The sequence below is a fragment of the Marmota flaviventris genome, chromosome 9, assembly GCF_047511675.1.
Source record: "Marmota flaviventris isolate mMarFla1 chromosome 9, mMarFla1.hap1, whole genome shotgun sequence".
NCBI lineage: Eukaryota > Metazoa > Chordata > Mammalia > Rodentia > Sciuridae > Marmota > Marmota flaviventris.
Window position 1 is genome coordinate 113,550,328 of NC_092506.1, and position 18,553 is coordinate 113,568,880.

At 33.6% G+C, this 18,553-nt stretch overlaps 1 protein-coding gene across 5 annotated transcripts in view; it reads right to left on the reverse strand.

Annotated features, from left to right (window-relative positions):
* Arhgap32 (Rho GTPase activating protein 32) overlaps positions 1–18,553 on the reverse strand; it is a 288,193-nt gene that overhangs the window by 67,221 nt on the left and 202,419 nt on the right. For all 5 annotated transcript variants that reach the window (XM_071616860.1, XM_071616861.1, XM_027945492.2 and 2 more), the window contains 4 exons: positions 14,351–14,488; positions 11,965–12,057; positions 10,608–10,730; positions 8,706–8,783 (listed from right to left, as the gene is read on the reverse strand). In XM_071616860.1, coding sequence (XP_071472961.1) covers positions 8,706–8,783; positions 10,608–10,730; positions 11,965–12,057; positions 14,351–14,488 — 432 coding nt within the window. The remainder of the gene's footprint in view (positions 1–8,705; positions 8,784–10,607; positions 10,731–11,964; positions 12,058–14,350; positions 14,489–18,553) is intronic.

An 18,553-nucleotide genomic window follows, 5' to 3' on the forward strand; every position in this document is an offset into this window, starting at 1 on the left:
TTCTAAATCAATTCCCTTAGTTTCCTTGCAATATTAATCTTCTGCCATAGCAATCCCAACCAACTCCCCAAATTACACCAGTATACATCCATAACTTGAATGTCATGTGTTTCTGGAGAAAAATCACATTGCTGAGGAGATTCAAACTAATGCAAATTCAATCTATTATCTAGAAATGCCAACTATTTTTTCCCACTTCCCATACATTCTTAGAGAATTGATTTTTTGATGTTGGAGTTAAGAAATCTTTGCCTCATCCCAAACCACAATTGTTTTCTTTTTTGTGCTTTACATAGGGGCATATGATCAATTTTTAGGTTGTTTTTGCAGACTCTGCAAGAAATAAAGTTTATTTTGAAGACAAAAACAGACCATCTTTCTTCACTGAATTGATTTTATACTTCTGTTGAAAATCAGTTGTCTATGTATGTATGGGTCTATGTCTAGACTCCATTCTGTTTCATTAATCTACTTATCTCTATTTCCACTGATCCTACACTTTATATAGGCTGTAGTTTTACAGTAAATCTTCAATACTGTAGCTCTCCAACTTTTGTTCTTCAAATTTGTTTTGGCTCCTTTATTCTATCTAGGTCCTTTGCATTTCCATATGAATTATTTAATCTGCTTGTCAATTTCTACACAAGAGTCTGCTAGGATTCTGACTGGTATCAGTTTGGGAAGAAATGACATCTTAACAATATAGACTTCCAACCCATAAACACAATATATCTCTCCATTTGTTTGGGCCTTCTTTAATTTCTCCCAGAAAGGTTCTGGAAATATTTTTAAAATTCAGATATTTTTTCCAGATATAGCCTTAATATTTCATATTTTATGCTGTTATAAATGGGTTTATTTTACTGTCTGATTGATGTTAATGTTGTCAGTCTGCCTTGACAACATTAATATGGTTTTCAAGTAGCTGTCTCAAATACTTATATCTAAATATTTATCACATACTTTAAGGACAAAAATTACTTTCCTTTTACTTATCCTTTATATTACATGTGAAACTTTACATAGACTTTTACAAAATTGTATATGCATCTAGGTAATAATATTATTTGTAGATTTTATTTCAGAATCACAAGAAGGGATTTCAGAAAGCATCATAAAGAGGGATTACATTATGTGATGAGATTAAAAGCTACTATCTCTAGCGATCCTGTCAATTGCTTTTATGAAACTCAGTGTTTAAGTGTAATATATCCTGATGCTATCAAGTTAACAAAAAGCTATCCATTAGGAAATTTATCTGCTAATGGCACTAAAAGAAAAATTAAAACATCAGGAACAATAATGAAAATGTACACATTTCTATGATTTACAGGAGGAAAAATCACAAAACTGGAATTCACCCTGTGTTTTGATCCTGGCTATACTATCTAGTTACTGTTTTGGTGAAACAAAACAATTTATCTAAATTTCTTTGTTTCTAGATTTCTAACATTGTAAAATGACAGATTACAACCAGATAGACCACTATCATCTTTTCTACTATAGAAATCTATGAGTCATACAAGGCAGAGTTTCAAAATAGTTGATTAAATTACTACTGTGATCTGGTTTTGGACCAGAATGCCTGTTTCGATGTAAACTCTGCACTAAAGAGAAGGGTAATAATGAGCTAGCTGTTTGACCCCTCCATGCTACAATTTCCTCCATTCATAAAATGAGATAACAGCACCTTCTTCATGAAGTATGAGGATAAAAGGTTAATTTGAAAAGCACATAGAATAGCACATGTAAGAAACACTCAAGAAGTGTTTGTAATCAGTTTTATTTTTAGTGTCATACATTCCCTTTTTTCTTCAATTCATGTAACATTATGAAAATTTACTACATAATATGATGTCCCACTACTTAACTGGAGAGGAAATATTTTGCTTTACTTGATTTTAAGTAATGAAAAGGTACAGCTTTGTATTCCTGGATATTATGGTTTAAAGAGTCCCAGCTATCTTACCTTTTGAATAAAGAAGACTTTTAACCATATTCAACTCCTGTGGTAAGGAAATTTTTACTGTCCAAGAATTACTTCTCTGATATTTATGAAAAGAATAAAAACAAAAAACCCCACAACATTCTGAGTTAACTATGAAAAGTAAAATACTTGATTTTGATCATCTGTGGAGAATCCACAAAATATGACCTTCATCTGTTCTGTTAATCTCCAAGTGGGATTTTAGCCACTAGATTAATTTCCTGACAAATGTGTTTTAAGGAGGACTTTCTGTGAGGAGGGACAACAAAACAACTGCTGTACTGTTGGCTGCTCATTCTATCTGCAAAGGATAAAAAACAGGAGGCTGGGTCAGTGATTCCCACATTCTATATGTGAGAATAATCCAATGAACTTGTTAAAATTTAGACTGTGCCCCTGCCCCTAAGATTCTGATGAAAAATATCCAGTTTTAACACATTTCTCAGGTCATTCCGATGTGAGTGGTTCCCAAATAAAACTCATAAAACTGCACCAGAGAAATAAATAATGTTCAAAAACATTAACATTATATTTGTATTATGCCTTTAACCTAAGAAAAATGGCTCTCAGAGGCCTTACCTCACATTTCCAACTACAGTCTACATATAGGAACGCAAGTCTGAGAGTAATGCCTGTGGCTTTCAAATCAAAGAAAATAAAGTGAAGAGGGTTTTCCTCCCTTCAGTTTATCATATAATGAAACATCTCAAAAATCAAAGATAAAAGAGTCAATATACTCCTTAAGAGGCAATTATACAGATTTCAGAATTTCAAATTACTGTAGTTAATATAATTTCACACTTCCTACTCCCAGAAGCTTAAGAAAAGAAAGAAAGTTAGGGTATAATTTAAACACAGGGATGAACTTATCCTTCTGTTCCCAAAGCTAAATTATGGTCTGGAAGAGGTACACTAAACAGAACTTAGCAAAATGCTGATCTTTACCAACCACCAGTCAACTAGCAGTTTACCTAGAGCACATATAGATAAAAATACAGAGAAGGTCTCACATCCTACCCCAAAACTACCTAAACAGAAATTTTAGGGTTTAGGTCCTGAGATTTAATATTTCTCTCTCTCTCATATGTGTGTGTGTCTCTCATATGTGTGTGTGTGTGTGTGTGTCTGTATGTTTGTTACTAGGGATGGAACCCAGAGCCTCAGGCATGCAAGGCAAACACTTTATCACTGTGCTCCAGACCCAGGTTGACATTTACTCTTTCTATGTTCCCCTGTTGATTCTCATGCACACTACAATTTGAGAATTAGTGGCAAAGAATATTATAATTTATTGGTAACAAAATAATGAAGATAGCAGAGATGTACCCTTAAGCATATTCAGTAAATGCTATTTCGTGGACTAACTTTATTTGTAATTTAAAGCAACAATGAAACTACATTAAACACTTTTAACATGGCTAAACCCATCCCCGCTCAAAAACTTGACAGTTATCAAATGCCAGTGAGAGTGTGCTAGGTAGCAAAAACTCTTATTCATTGCTAGTGGGAATGTGGAATGGTACAGCTATTTTGGAACACAGTTTGGTGGTTTCTTATGAAACGGCACATATTCTTACTACATGATAAGCAATCATACTCCTTGTTATCTACCCAAAGGACTTGAAAACTTATGTTCACATAAAAACTTACACATGAATGTTTACAGCAGCTTTATTCATAATTGCTAAAAACATGGAAACAATCAAGATTCCTTCCATAAGTGATTAGATAATAAATCATGGTGCATCCTTAACACCGAATATTAGTGATTAAAAAAAGGGAGCTACAGAACCATGGAAAGACATGAAAGAAATCTTAAACACAAATTACTAAGTGAAAGAAGCTAATCTGAAAAGACCATATGACAACCATATGACATTCTAAGAAAGGCGAAACTATGGAAATAGTAAAAGATCAGTGTTTACCAGATTTCAGAGAGAAGATGAGATGAACAGGTGAAACATGGAAGAATAACTGAAGGATGACTAAACAATTCTGTATGAAAATAAAATGATGGATATATGTCATTGGGCAATTGTCAAAATGCACAGAATATGCAACATCAAGAATGAAGACTAATGTAAATGATGGTCTATAGTTAATAACAGCATATTGATACTGGTTCATTAATTATAACAAAAAGCGAAGCCAAAACTGTTCTAGTAACTGTGGGTAGGACTTATGGTTGCATTTTTATTATCTATGATTCTGGTCTGGGTGTTCCTCAGACCACTTTTCTAGAAACACTGCTTACCACATACTTCAAGTAAACACAGCCAACAACTGACATGAGAAAAAGGTCAGCATTTGCCAATTCTATTCATTGCATTGTTAAGTAAGATGTGAATATAGAAAAATTGTAGGAGGAGTAACTCTATGAAACTCCATGAACTATCTGCTCAATTATTTTGTAATATATACTAAACTATACTAAAAATTGGGTCTATTTATTATTTAAAAAAATTCTAATAAATACTTTCAAATACTAAAGAAAATCACAACACAGCAATTGCACAGCACTAGTTCATAGCAATATAAAGGAAAGGCTTCCGCAAGGAGACCTGAACCATGCCAGGTCTGAATGGCAAGTGAGAAAGGAGACAACACACGTGTGGGACCTTGCTGAAAGAAAAAGTAGTGTACAAGTAACAGGTCGTAACCTATGAGGCTGAGCAGAGCTGCAAATACAGATATTTCAGAAAGTTTCTCATCAGTGCTCAGAACACAACAGCTCAGTGGACTCTGCCTCTACCATGGGAAGTAGCAGCCCATGCTATTGCTCCCTAATTATTTCTCCCAATTGGCACCCAAAAATTTGGATCCCCAGGAAGACCATTGTCCTGGCCACCCCCATGTCAAGTAAGCCCCTCATCTCCTCTGCACCATGAGGAAAGATAGGCTGCACCACTGTGCATCCTTCTCTGTGGTCTGCAGTCAGAGCCCAGTTTGCAGAATTGGCATATAACCAAAGTCAGTCAAATGGATGACTGAGGTATGCTCTTCCATGCCAGTCAGCCTGAGCCCACTGAGAGAGGTTTCACTGGGTCACCTGAAGATCCTCTCCCCGGAAGACACATACTTAAGACTACACTCTTCTAGGAACCCTTCCACAACCTCCAAGGAGAGTCCAGCTGGGCCATGAAGCCCAAGGAACTTCAGCCCAGCCCTAAAAGTGGTTCAACCCACCTTTCTATCCAGGTTGAATGGCACCTATCATAAGCTAAATTGTATTCATCCCAAATTCTTTCGTTGAATTCTTAACTTCCATAGTTCAGAATTATAGCTGTATTTACAGATAAGGCTTTTAGTGAGGACTAAATGAGGTCATAGTGGGTGGGTCCTCATCTAATTGGATTACTATCCTTACAAGAAGAGGAGATAAGAACTCAAAGACACCCACATGAACAGAGCAAATGCCATGTGAGGACACAGTAATAAGACAGCCTTCTGCAAACCAAGGAGAAAGGCCTCAGAAGAAATCAACTCTGCCAACATCTTGATTTTGAACTTCTAACTTTCAGAACTGTGCAAAAATAAATTTATGTTATTTAAGCCACCCAGTCTGTGGTATTTTATTATAGCAGCCCTAGCAAACTATAACAGTATCTAACAGACAAATGAAAGAATGTTAAAAACAGCCATGCCCAATAACAGGAAAAATAAAATCTCACACACATATTTATAAAATAAGCATTACTGTTTGCATTCTGAATTTATATGACCCACCTACCTCAGAATTTATGAAATACCAAGAATTAAGATATAATTTACATTAGAGAAATTTAATATTGACCTTTTGAAAGGGCTCACATAAAAAATGCCCCTTTAAAGAACATGTTTTTCTAATACTTTTACACTGTGAACTAGCTTTTAAAAATTAAAGTTTAAAGTAGCTTTTGGTGTAATATATCTACTATATAAAGGTAAGGTCCACTATACATAAATTGTGGTTTTTAGCTCTGCTGAGGTCCTCTGAACTACTACAGAAGGCCTCAGGGAATCCACCTAGGCAGGCACTATGGGGTCCAGTGGGCTGACTTAAACTAATCAGGGCAGCTATACTGACACCTCTTCTCCTGCTGAGGTTATATGAGATTCTCTTTGATTAACCATCTTACTAGTTAAAAAATTAAAAGTATGAGAGTCATCAGAAAAAGTTATTATTTCATGATTTTTAAAATAGAAAATCAGGACATAAAAGGGCTATAGATTACAGTTATCATATACATGGATAATTAAGATTATCTTCCACTCTTAAAGGATATCTCAGGAGGAACACATCTTCAGAATTTTTAAATACCTATCAAGAGTAGGGAACTTCATGAGTTGCCTGAGGAGGAGCTTTTCCCCAGGATACAATTTATTAATCATTACATAAAACCTTAACTAACAGTCTCTACCAGTAAACAGGTATGCTTTGTAGCCCTCAGCTGGTTAATCTTTACCACAATCCTCACTGGTTGGGAAGGAAAGATGTTCTTTTCTACAGCACAGAAAACTAAAGTGAATAGAGTTAATAAATTTAAGAGTGAATGTAGAAATCATGCTCAGTGCTCTTCAGGCAATGGGACAGAGACTCATTTAACATCCTGACAGTCTATTAAACTTCTCAAAAACTGCCTTCTCTCCATAAAAATAGGAGATTAAAAACTATCTGGAAGTTTCTTGAAATTGAAGAACACACTGCATGTAAAATGCCAAATGCTTGTGCATAGCAGATGCTCAACAAGTCTCCCAACTCCCACCTTCCCTTGCAGTCTTACAAATGGACTAGTGTGTAGGACTGCAAGGCATAGGGAACCAGGTGGATTCTTTCCTTAAAATATTGGACTCCTTTGTTTAAAAAAAAAAAAGTTTTGACATTTAAAGTCTTGCTGCTGGTTTTATGGGGACCCCTACATCAACTGCTGTTCTCACAGGAACACTCCACCTTGATCTACATAGACACCACTGCCTTTCTGAGACTAATACGAAAAATAACATTCCTACAGGAGCAAGTTTTATTATCAATGACAGAGAAATCTCCTTGAATTTAAAACACTTGTTTTTATTTTAAATAATGTGTTTTGGCAATAAACTAAGTTATAACAGTTTTAGAATACTTAATTTATGACTTTAAGAGAATTAGTTTGTTTAGGTAATGGACTTACTTGTGTGGGTCTAAATAAAATAATTAGGAAGATAAGTCTACACCTAGCATACAGTCATTAATCAATAAATAACGGTTACACAAATAAAGACAAACTTGCTACTATTTTTACAATCAAAATTAAAATGTTGAGAAGGAGTACAGAGATTTTAAGTGGAACCTTTTGGTTTTAAGAAGAAATTCAATTCCAAAGACTCCAAATAAACTGGTGAATTGCTATATATGCTTTTTTATTAGAAATGTATAGATAAAATTAAATTTTTAAAATAAAAAACAGAATTATTTAAATTTTATATCAACATTTATTGAGCAAAACACACACACACACAAACACACACACACACAAACACACACACACACACACACACCCCTGGCCTGGTCTAAGTACTTTACACTTTCCTCTTCATACTTTTAACCTTCATGACAAAGTCTACATGGAAAAAATATTGTCTGCAACCCCACTTTACAAATGGAGAAACAGAGACACAGATCATTAAATAATTTGCCCAAGATAATACATGATTATAGTTCAGGCAATTTGACTCCGGACCCCACAACTAACTCCTATAGTATACTGTTTTAAATGGTATTAACGTTCATTTATAAAATACATTTTATAAACAGTTAATAATCAGGATTTTTAAATATGTCAAGCTCAAAATATTTATATACTAGTAATCAAATTTTTGACTTTGTAGTGAAAGTGGTTTCCTTGTGCAGCATTTCACAATACTTTTATGGGGAAACCACACACACACACATACACACCATGGATTAAGAACATAATTTTAAAGCATTTTCAGAGTCTCCTTTATGGACAATTTTAAAAGAGAAAAGAAACCCCATTCCATTCTATGAAAATTAGTCCCAAGTTAATTTAAAAGATGCCATTGTAAAGTCTTAAATTAAACAATTTACATGTATATGGAAAATATAAATGAGAAGACTTTAGATTCTACTGTTGTTCTGTAATACAGTAAGTTTCTAACAAGAGTTATAATGATTTTTATAGAAAAATTTTACCAAACTGACTTATTTTTAATAAGTATATTTTAAAAAGAAAATATACATGAATGATGATTTAAAACTAACACTAAGCTGGGTGCTGTGGTCCAAGCCTATAATCCCAGCAGCTTCCCGGGAGGCTGAGGCAGGAGGATTGGGAGTTCAAAACCAGCCTCAGCAAAAGCAAGGTACTAAGCAAATCAGTGAGACCCTGTCTCTAAGTAAAAATACAAAACAGGGCTTGGGATGTGGCTCAGTGGTTGAGTGCCCTTGAGTTCACTCCCTAGGACACCGCCTCCCCCACTTCCCAGAAAAAAACAAATTAATACTAAAAGCAGCTCTCAGGCCTGAGACCCTGCTCACACTGGTAGAATGATAAAGAAGGGGGAGAAAACAAAATAAAACCACAAAAGCAACTTGACAAGGAAATCCAGGTTTAATGCCATTTAAAGACAATATTTCTGATGACAAAGTCCACTTGCAGTATACCTTAGAAATAGGATTCTTAATGACATACAGATAAGTGTTCTTAGAATTTTTCCACACCTAATTTTTGTTGCTTACCTGAAATCCATGCTTGCCTCTCCACCATGTACTTAACACTTTGGGGGGCATATCAATAACGGAAACAATGTCTCCCACCTAAAAGAATCAAAATTTTAGTAAAATTGTTTTAGTTCAATTTTAAATCAATTGCTATACCTAGAGTTTAAATTTGAACTGCACAAAAGGACAGAGTACTATTTTATGCTCTGGCTAATAATTTCTGGAAAAATATATTACCTCTTTTAAAGTAATTTAATAATCTTACTTTTTGCTAAGGAAAGTTCTAAAAAAATGTTAAGCAACACAAAAACTGTGATCTTAGTAACTCATATGCAGTAATGTCAGAAAGCTAGATTTTAGATGAAGATTTTTTTTAATGCTAGGTATCATATCATTATCATCAGTTATGCTTTAAAATACTGACTCCTATGTATATTGGGTTGGACTATACCATGGTGCAAAAGTGATATGCACTTGGTAGAAACTGTGCTTCAAATTTTGAATTTTGATTGTTTCCCAGGCTAGTAATATGTATAATACTCTTCTGTGATACTGCGTAACATGGAGCCACAGCTCCAATCAGTCATGTCACAAGGGCAGACAACTGAGAAACTACAATGCCCTTGTTGCTAAGCCAGGATGTTCAGTAGGTTAGGCATGTTTGATATATTTTTAACTTAACAGTATTTTCAACTTAAAATGGGTTCAGTGGGGTATAACCCCATGCTAAGTTGTAGAACTTGTGTACTTTGTAACCACTGTCACTGGAAGCAATGAGACTCACTTACAGAAGTTTCAAATACTCATATTTAAAACAATAATACCATTAATGTTACCATTATGTTACCATGTGCAAGCCACTATACTGATATATCTTATTTAATCATATAGGAAAGGCCCAAGATGGATTGTTCTTAGTAAGTACAAAATGTGATGACAATTCCACTCCTTTCAACAACCCACTATAGTCCAACACTCCACTATAGACCTAACTTTCTTCATTGTAAAAAGTAAGCTAGTGAGTTTACATGAATATTTTAATTATAATAATTAAGTAATATATTTCATAGAAGTTATATTCCTCCATCAAAACAAGTGCTATTATCTATGAAAAACAAAGTTTAATACTTAAGAGCACTATAACTAATATACACATTTTTAGGAACCTACATATTTACTCTGACTTCACAAGTCATGACTAAGCCATCTTCATAGTCATATTTGCTAAGAGATATGATATCTTTGAAGACCTGCATTTCTTTCTGTACAGAACCTAAGAGTGTAGTTTGAAAACCATTCAGAAGCTACACAGTAAAAACTGATACTCTTCTATCTTAAACTGAATAACTGTTAGCATTTGTCTTTTATCACCTGAGACACAGTTTTAGAGGAAGAAATGTAATTCCCCTCTCCTTTTGCATCTGATCAAGAAATATTCATTCACCCTCCATCTGGTCCTTTAACTCAATCTTTAAACAAACATTTTTAAAAGGTATTACTGGGTATCACTGTTTTTATGCACTAAAAGCACAAAGAAAGATATTGCTATCAAGAGGTCCACTGAAACAAACAGGAGGAAAACTATGATTAAATGTAATAACTGATATGTCATAGATAGTTAAGCCATGAAAGCTTTTCTGAATGACATTCATTCCAGCTTTTGGGGGTGTTATCTGCATGCAGTAAGGTGAGGGATACCAAGGATGGCTTTCTAGAAGAAATGAGAGATGTTGAAGCTGAGTGTTAAAGGATGGACATGATCATTTAAACAAAAATAGAAAAGTTTCCAGGCCAAAAGATAAAGGACTTCAGAAATACCTGGTGCTTTTAATTTATTAAAATTAAGTAAATGATTAAAACACTTAAGCATGAGGCTAGAAAGGTAATGGGGACTAAAGAACAAAATGCATAATTATTTACCTCTAATGTCAATTCATCTGGAGCCCGAGCAGTGTACCTCTTGATAACATGGGCAGCACCAACAGCAGGAGTGTTGATGGATGATTCCTCATGAACTAGAAGATGATTTCCCTTATTATCAATCTGTAATGAAGCACACATACTATGAGACAGTTAAAGACATGGAACCTGCACAAGTTTCTTTGACTACTTATAAAATATAATTCAATTTAATTTAGACAGATAATAATTCAAAGTCTTTTAAAAAACACAAATACCACTTATTAGATAGTTAATGTATGACAGTCATTGTGCTATGGCACTTAACATACATCATTTCAACACTATTTCAATGCTAAAGTTGGAAGAGGTTAAACAAAGAAAAAGTAATTCAATCTTTCACAAGATAGGAAAAAATAAATTACAAAAACACATAGTATATAATGGAAAAGTCAAGGTCAAGAGTACAATTGCTTTCAACAGTTCAGTATGCTTTCTACTTTCCTTCTTGTCTTCCCAATTTCTGTTGGGAGTAGAAAATACATAACTATGCAAATTAAGCACAAATATCTAACATATTTACAGGATAATGTTTCTTTTTTTATTTTTTCAAAAAATAAATGACAGCGGAATGTATTACAATTCTTACTACACATATACAGCATAATTCTTCCTATCTCTGGTCTTTTTATAAATATTTATTTTTTAGTTGTAGTTGGATACAATACCTTTATTTTATTTATTTTTATGTGGTGATGAGGTTCGAACCCAGGGCCTCACATGTGCTAGTCAAGTGCTCTACTGCTGAGCCACAACCCCAGCCCCTACAGGATAATGTTTCACTCAATATACTCTTAAATCAGATCCTTTAAAATAGCTATTACTTGTTTGTAAATAAGTGAAAAACATTTTTAATTATTAGCTGGGCAAGGTGGTGCTCATCTGTAACCACAGCAACTTGAGAAGCTAAGGCAGAATAGCAAGCTCAAAGCCAGCCTCAGTAACTTAACAAGATTTTGTCTCAAAAAATAAAATGGGTTAGGAATGCAGCTCAATGGTAAAAGCACCCCCAGTTTCAATTCCCTTTACCACAAAATTCAATTATTAAGTAAACTAAAAAATATATAGTTTGCTCAATGTGAACACTAATACTCTGAATACCAAAAAAGTATCAAGATTCATAAAATACATTAAAACTCATTTCACAAATTATCAAAGGAGACTTGAGATGAAAAACATTTTATGCATCACATATCCATCCTCCCAGATGAGAACTCCACTTCTTTTGATTATTGATACTTAACTATCAAATTAATATTAAATTTCTTAAGTAAATAACTTTAAATTAAATTTTCATAAGAAGTGAATTAGGTAATACCTCCATCCAAGTAAGGGCAGGCCCACAATTGATCTTGTTACCAGCAATAGCTGAAAGGCGTGACAGGTAAGCCATGAGCATCTGAGTGACTGACTGCAAAGAAAAAGTTCAGTATAACTCACAGGAAAGATACTGTACTCTCTGGCAGAGAAACTCTGAAGTGAACTGTTTATTGGTGGGGTAGAGGTGTGTTTACAGATCTTGAAGCATTTTAATGGTTACAGAGGATTTCACAGAGGACTGCCACTGAAACTGTGGGCACTGACATAATGATTCAGACCCAGGGCTTCAACTTTTTACCCCTTATCATCAATGGTTATGTCATTCTACAACATTAGAAGTTATTTACTGCTCTATTTTTGTATTGAAAATGTAAAAAAAAATGTTTATTACAGATCCATATTTGATTATTCTGCCTAGCTTTCCCCCGATTTCCAGAAACCCTATTCTCCAAGACTCTCTATAATCTTCCATGCCTGTGCCAGGTAGGAGCAGCCATGTTTATGAATGATCCTACCCCATGGAATAGCACATTGTCCATGAAATTTTAGAGTCTGAGAAAAATGAAGAAATAAGCAGAGATGGGAAATGAATATGGAGACTTCTAGGTTTTCTATAGTAAGAAGCAATCTTTGTGATTTTAAGACATCCCTAAGCCTCTAATGCAGGATCAGTCCCTCCATGACTGATGATGGCTCTTCTTTGCCCTATCTACTTAAACTGCCTTGGAATTAATTTTAAATTTAAAATTACTTCCTCTTAGGATTTATAACTGCAGCTCAAAAGTCTAATGCTTGTTCTTTTGAGGAAAAAAAAATCTGCTTCTTGTTCTATGGATAGTTATAGGATTTTTCTCTATGTTTTGACATCCTAAAATTTCACTACAGTGCTTCTTGGTGTGTGAGTCCTTTTGCTCATTATATGGTAGCACTCATGGGCCCTCTGAATCTGAAAATATTGTTTTCTTTATTTATGGGGAAGTTTTTATATTATTTTTTATTTCTTCCTATCTGATTTGTTCTCCTATAATCCCTATTAGTAGGAACTGCTCTGGATCCATCTCCACAATTTTCAACTATACTCTCAAAACTTTTTAATTTTTTGTCCCTTTCAGGACAATATTCTTTTTTTAAAAGTTAAATGTTAGTTATATTTTTGTTTAGTACAGATACAAATAATTTACAGCTAATAGAATAGATAACGCAAGAGGTAAAGCTTATAGCCCTTTTTGATATTGTTTTTTAAAACTAATCCAGCCATATTAACCTAATATTCTTTTAATAATAATACTTCATAAAGTTCCCATTGTTTGTAAATAACTTATTTCTCAAGCACTATTGTTTTTCATGTTAACAATCAGTTAGATAAAATATTTCCTTTTATTTAGAATTTTGCATTTGGAAAGTTGTACTTGAACATCCCTAACTCCACACTCCAAATCAACAGTACCTCTTTATGTTCTACCCCCTAAACAGCTTTCTAAACAAATCCAATGCTTTATACACATTGTTACCACCTTAAAATTCCCTTGTCAGGACCATATTCTTATAAATGACTTGACTTGACCTCAAGCTCACTAACTCTCTCTTTAGATATTTTCATTTTATATGTACTTCAGTTATTCAGATTGGTTATTATTAAAATTAAAAGATCATATGTTCTTTTCCAAAGTTTCTGATTATCTAATTTTACGAAAATCTGTCCTTATTCATGGATATTATAACTCACTTCCCCTCAGAGGACAGTAATCATACATTCAAAGGCCTTCTTCTCAGTTATATTCTGTTCACTCAGTACTTGCATGTAAAACTTCTAATTTACCTACCTTCTAGAATCATCCTATATGGGTTTTAGGCTATATTTTCTGTTCCCATAAATCTTATTCCACCTACTTTCAAAGACTCCTCCCAATTTTTGACTCCCAAAAGAATTTTTTGTTGACTAATGCTATAAAGAATTTCTTTTCTTTTAAATTAAAAAAAAACAACTTTTTTTTTTTTTGCTAGAAATATTTAGCAGGAATGGAAACATGTGCACACACAACCTGCCATTATAAACTAATCAAACAGCTCTGTTTGAATGTAGATTTTCTGTTTACTAGGAAGTAAACATTTTTAATTTTTCATGTTCTCATGTGCTATTTGAAGAATGGTTGCTAACATATAATGCCTGTTTATATATTATCATTATGAGGACTTTCTCCCTTATAAAATTATACACTGAAGCAACTTTAACTATAAACATCCTACTAATGTTTCTGTTATGAAATAGAAATGATATGTAATCCCAGGAATGACTCTAAGTGCTCAACATAAACTTTTATTTAGTATACAGACAAAAGTTTCTACTAATTCATATATAATATGTAGTGATCACTTCTGCTTACCTCTGGACTGTCCTTAAGACTGTCAGAACGGGGAAGCTCTGAGAGCTGGGAGAATCTTCGGTCATAAATACAGAGATGAAGATGTTTATCAAGTACCCGAAAATCTTCATAACTTCTTTTAACAATCCAGCTTTTGCCCTATGGGTAGGGAAGAAACACTCCTATAATCGATCTTTATCTGGAAATGCTTTGGTATCAGGCCTTATTTTATAATGGTAGTTTATTCCTGAGACTTTATACTTTCTTTTTTTTAACTTTTTTTAAATTTCTTACCTACATGACAATAGTGGAATGCATTACAATCATAATTATCCATTCACAACACCATTTTTCATAACTCTATAAAGTACATAAAGTATGTCCACTCAAAATTATGCCATTATACATGAGCTCTCGAGACTTTATACTTTCTAATAAGAAGTTTCTATTAACTCAATAGTAAATCGTTAAACTCCAAAACACTCTAGTGAATTATATTATACTGAAAGGTCAATAATGGAAAATAAGATAGAATTTTCCATTAACACTCTTCCTACTACTGGTCAAAGTCCAAAGACTCTGTTTGAGAATAAATGTTAGGTAGTGAAATAGTGCATGACTTTAAACCTATGGGAAAAAAACATAAAATAACTCTGGGTCAGAGAATACTTCCTCAAATTAAAGAAAAATAAAATCAGTTGATTGACTAGTTATTACAAACATTTTCTATTACTGAGACTGGAAATATACTCAAAATCAAAACTATAAAACTACATTTCTGGTAAGGTATTAATTACAGATTATATAGGATTATCAAGCAACTTAATAGCAAAGAATAATAATCTGATTTTAAAATGGGCAACAGACTAAACAAACATTTCTCAAAAGAAGACATACAACTGTCCAACAGGTTTATAAAGAAATGGTCAATATTACTAATCATCAGGGAAATATAAGTAAAAAGTATAAAAAGATACATCAATTCAATTAGAATGTCTATTATTAAAAAGACAGAAGACAACAAGTTCTGGTAAAGATGTGGAGAAAGGGGGACACCTGTATACTGTTAGTGGAAATATAATTAGTATAGCCATTATATAAAACTATGGAGGTTCATCAAAAAATTAAAATAGATTTACTATATGGTTTGACATTCCCATAGCCTATCGGGTATATATCCTATGTATTTTACATACATATCAAAATGTCAAAGAAATACTTGCACTCCCATATTCCATTGTAGTACTATGCACAATAGTCACAAAACAATTTAAGTGTCCATCCATGGATGAATAGATTTTAAAAATGTGATATATATATATATATATATACACACACACACACACACACACACACACACACAATTAAAGATTAATTCAGCCCCACAAGAGAAGAAAATTCTGTCATTTGCAACAGTAAGTATGAACTTGAAGAACATTATGCTGAGAGAAATAAACCAGGCCAAAAGAAAAAAAATCACACCTCATGTTCTCACTTATATGTGGAATCTCAACAATGAAACTCAGAGAAACAGAGAACAGAACGGTGATTACCAGAGACTGGTGGGAGAGGGGTTTTAGAAAGAATGGAGAGATATTTGAAAACAGGATGAAATTGTAGCTATACAGGAGGAATAAATGCTAAGTATTTATGGTGAAATAAACAAAAAACTCAGAATGAAATCATTTAATTAAAAAGGTTGGTTTTGTTTCCTTGGGACAGTCCTCCTATACAGATATTTAAAATAAATTTTTAAAAAGGTTTTAAAATACATTGTTTTATGCTTTGTATTTATTTGACCAGTCAACTTTTAGCTCATTTTGGCTTTGTCTTACCAAGTATCATATGAAAATGTGAAGCAGCATGAATATAATATTGATTCAATTACGTTTCAGAAATGATCATGTTTGTCAGATTGCAAAATCATATTGTATTTCTGGTTTCTGATCTGGCATAAAAGAAACTTAAAAGTCACCATTCCAAATAAAAGCTGAAAAAAACTGAAAACCAACAAATCTTAGCTGCATTACAGGGCAAACTGCTGTCCCTCAAATTGGGGAAAGACAGGTGAATACAGAGAATCATAACCATTATAACTGGAGTAGAAATCCACCAGCATAAAAATCTATGGATAGACTTTTACCAGAGATGGAGTAGGAGAACTTAAACTGTAATTGGTAAGTTTCTGGAGGTTCAGGGATGACAAGACTGAGTCAAAACTCCAGGGAGTTCAGTCTCCGGGAGGAATCATATGCCTTGGTGAATCTTACCTTCAGAAGCTCTACCAGGTCCTCACAATGAATATCAGAAAAATCTCCTCAGTTTCCAGTAAGGGGAGGGGAAAAGGAACTCTTGGAAGATGCCAGAGTATTTACATTCTTTTCAACAAGGCCTGCCCTCAGAAGAAACTGTCTTTCTGTAGCCTGATCTGTTGGGGTTTTATCAGTGCCTAAATTACTTGAGGGAAAGGTGAATCCCCACTCCATCTGAAAACCAACAGTAGGGGAACCCTGAACTCCATCCAGCTCACTCTAGTAATACTGTCCACTTGCTGGGAAGGGAACTGATCAGCACATGGCCACAGTTCATGAGCACAGGCTCACTAAAAGAATGAGACCTAACCGCAAGATTATAGAATGCTTCTCTTCCCCTCAATACCTTACCACCAGGACACTAAAGGTTTCCTTACTGCAATTCCTTTCATCTAGTATGTCTACCTTTCAACAAAGAAGTACAAAGTAAATGAAAAGGGGAAAAAAGGTTTCAAGAGAATGAACAAGTATCAACAAGATTCAGATATGGCAGAAATGTTGTAATTACCAAACCAGGAATTTAAAAGAACTATGATTAGTATGCTAGGGGCTTTAAAGGAAAAAGTAGACAAAAATGCACAAACAGATTACTGATATAAACAGAAAATGGGAAATTCTAGCAAAGAATCAAAAAGAAATGCTAGAGATCAAAAATACTGTAACAGAAATGAAGAATATCTCTGAGACACTTGTAACATCTTTGAGATTGGACACAGGTGAGGAAAGAATTTCTGTGTTTGAAGATATCCAAAACTAAGAAGTAAAGGGAAAAAGACTGGGGAAAAGACACAGACTACCCAGAGATGGTGGAGAAACTACAAAAGGTGTAAAAATTGCCTCACAGGAAAATCAGACACAGAAGAAATACAGAAAGGAGCAAAAGTAATATTTGAAGCAATCATGACTAAGTATTTCTCCCAACTAATGTAGACACCAAACCACAGACCCTGGAAACTCAGAGAATACAAAGCAATCAAATGTCAACCTAGGCATATCAAATTCAAACTTGAGAAAATCCAAAATAAAGAAAATATCCTGAAAGAAGTCAGAGGAAAAATCTACCTTAGCTAGAGGAGCAAAGACAGGAATAACATCCAGCTTATCCTCAGAAACCATGGAAACAAAAAATAGTGTGGCATAAAATAATTAAAGAGTTGAGAGAAAACCCCCCACCAACTTAGAATTCTGTATCCTATCAAATTATCCTTCAAAATTGGAGAAAAGACTTCATCAAACAAAAATTCGAGAAAAGTTGCAGACAGTATATATGCCTTTCAAGAAATGCTAGAAGTTCTTCAGATGGAAGAAAATTATATAAGTAAGAAATCTATGTTACATAAAAAAAGATACTGGAGAAGGAATAAGTAGAAGTAAAATAAACTTTTGTTTTATTTATTCTTAATTGAGCTAACAGATAAGAATCTGTTCAAAATAATAAAAGTAATGTGTTTATTCATGTATATATGTAGAGGGTGCAAGTATATATGCTTATGTATACATGCTTTATAAAAGTGAAATAATGACAGTGAAGATAGAAGGGATGGGAGAGAGGGATTAGGACTATACTAAGTGAAGTACTTGTACAGTCTGTAAAGCATAATACAATTATTTGAAAGAAAAACTGAATTAGTTGTAAGTGTATATTGAAAAATCCACAGCAACAACTAAGGGAAGTTTTTAAAATATATAATTGATAATGCTAAGTAAGGAGAAGGAGAAGAAATGGAGTCATATAAATTGCTCAAGTTTTTATAAACATGAAACTGAAGTAGATCTAAGTGTTCTCACCACACACACACACACACACACACACACAAAACAAGGTGAGGTGATGTATATGTTAACTACCCTGATTGTGATAATGATTTCAGAATGCATATGCACATCAAAACATGTTCTATGTCTTAAATAT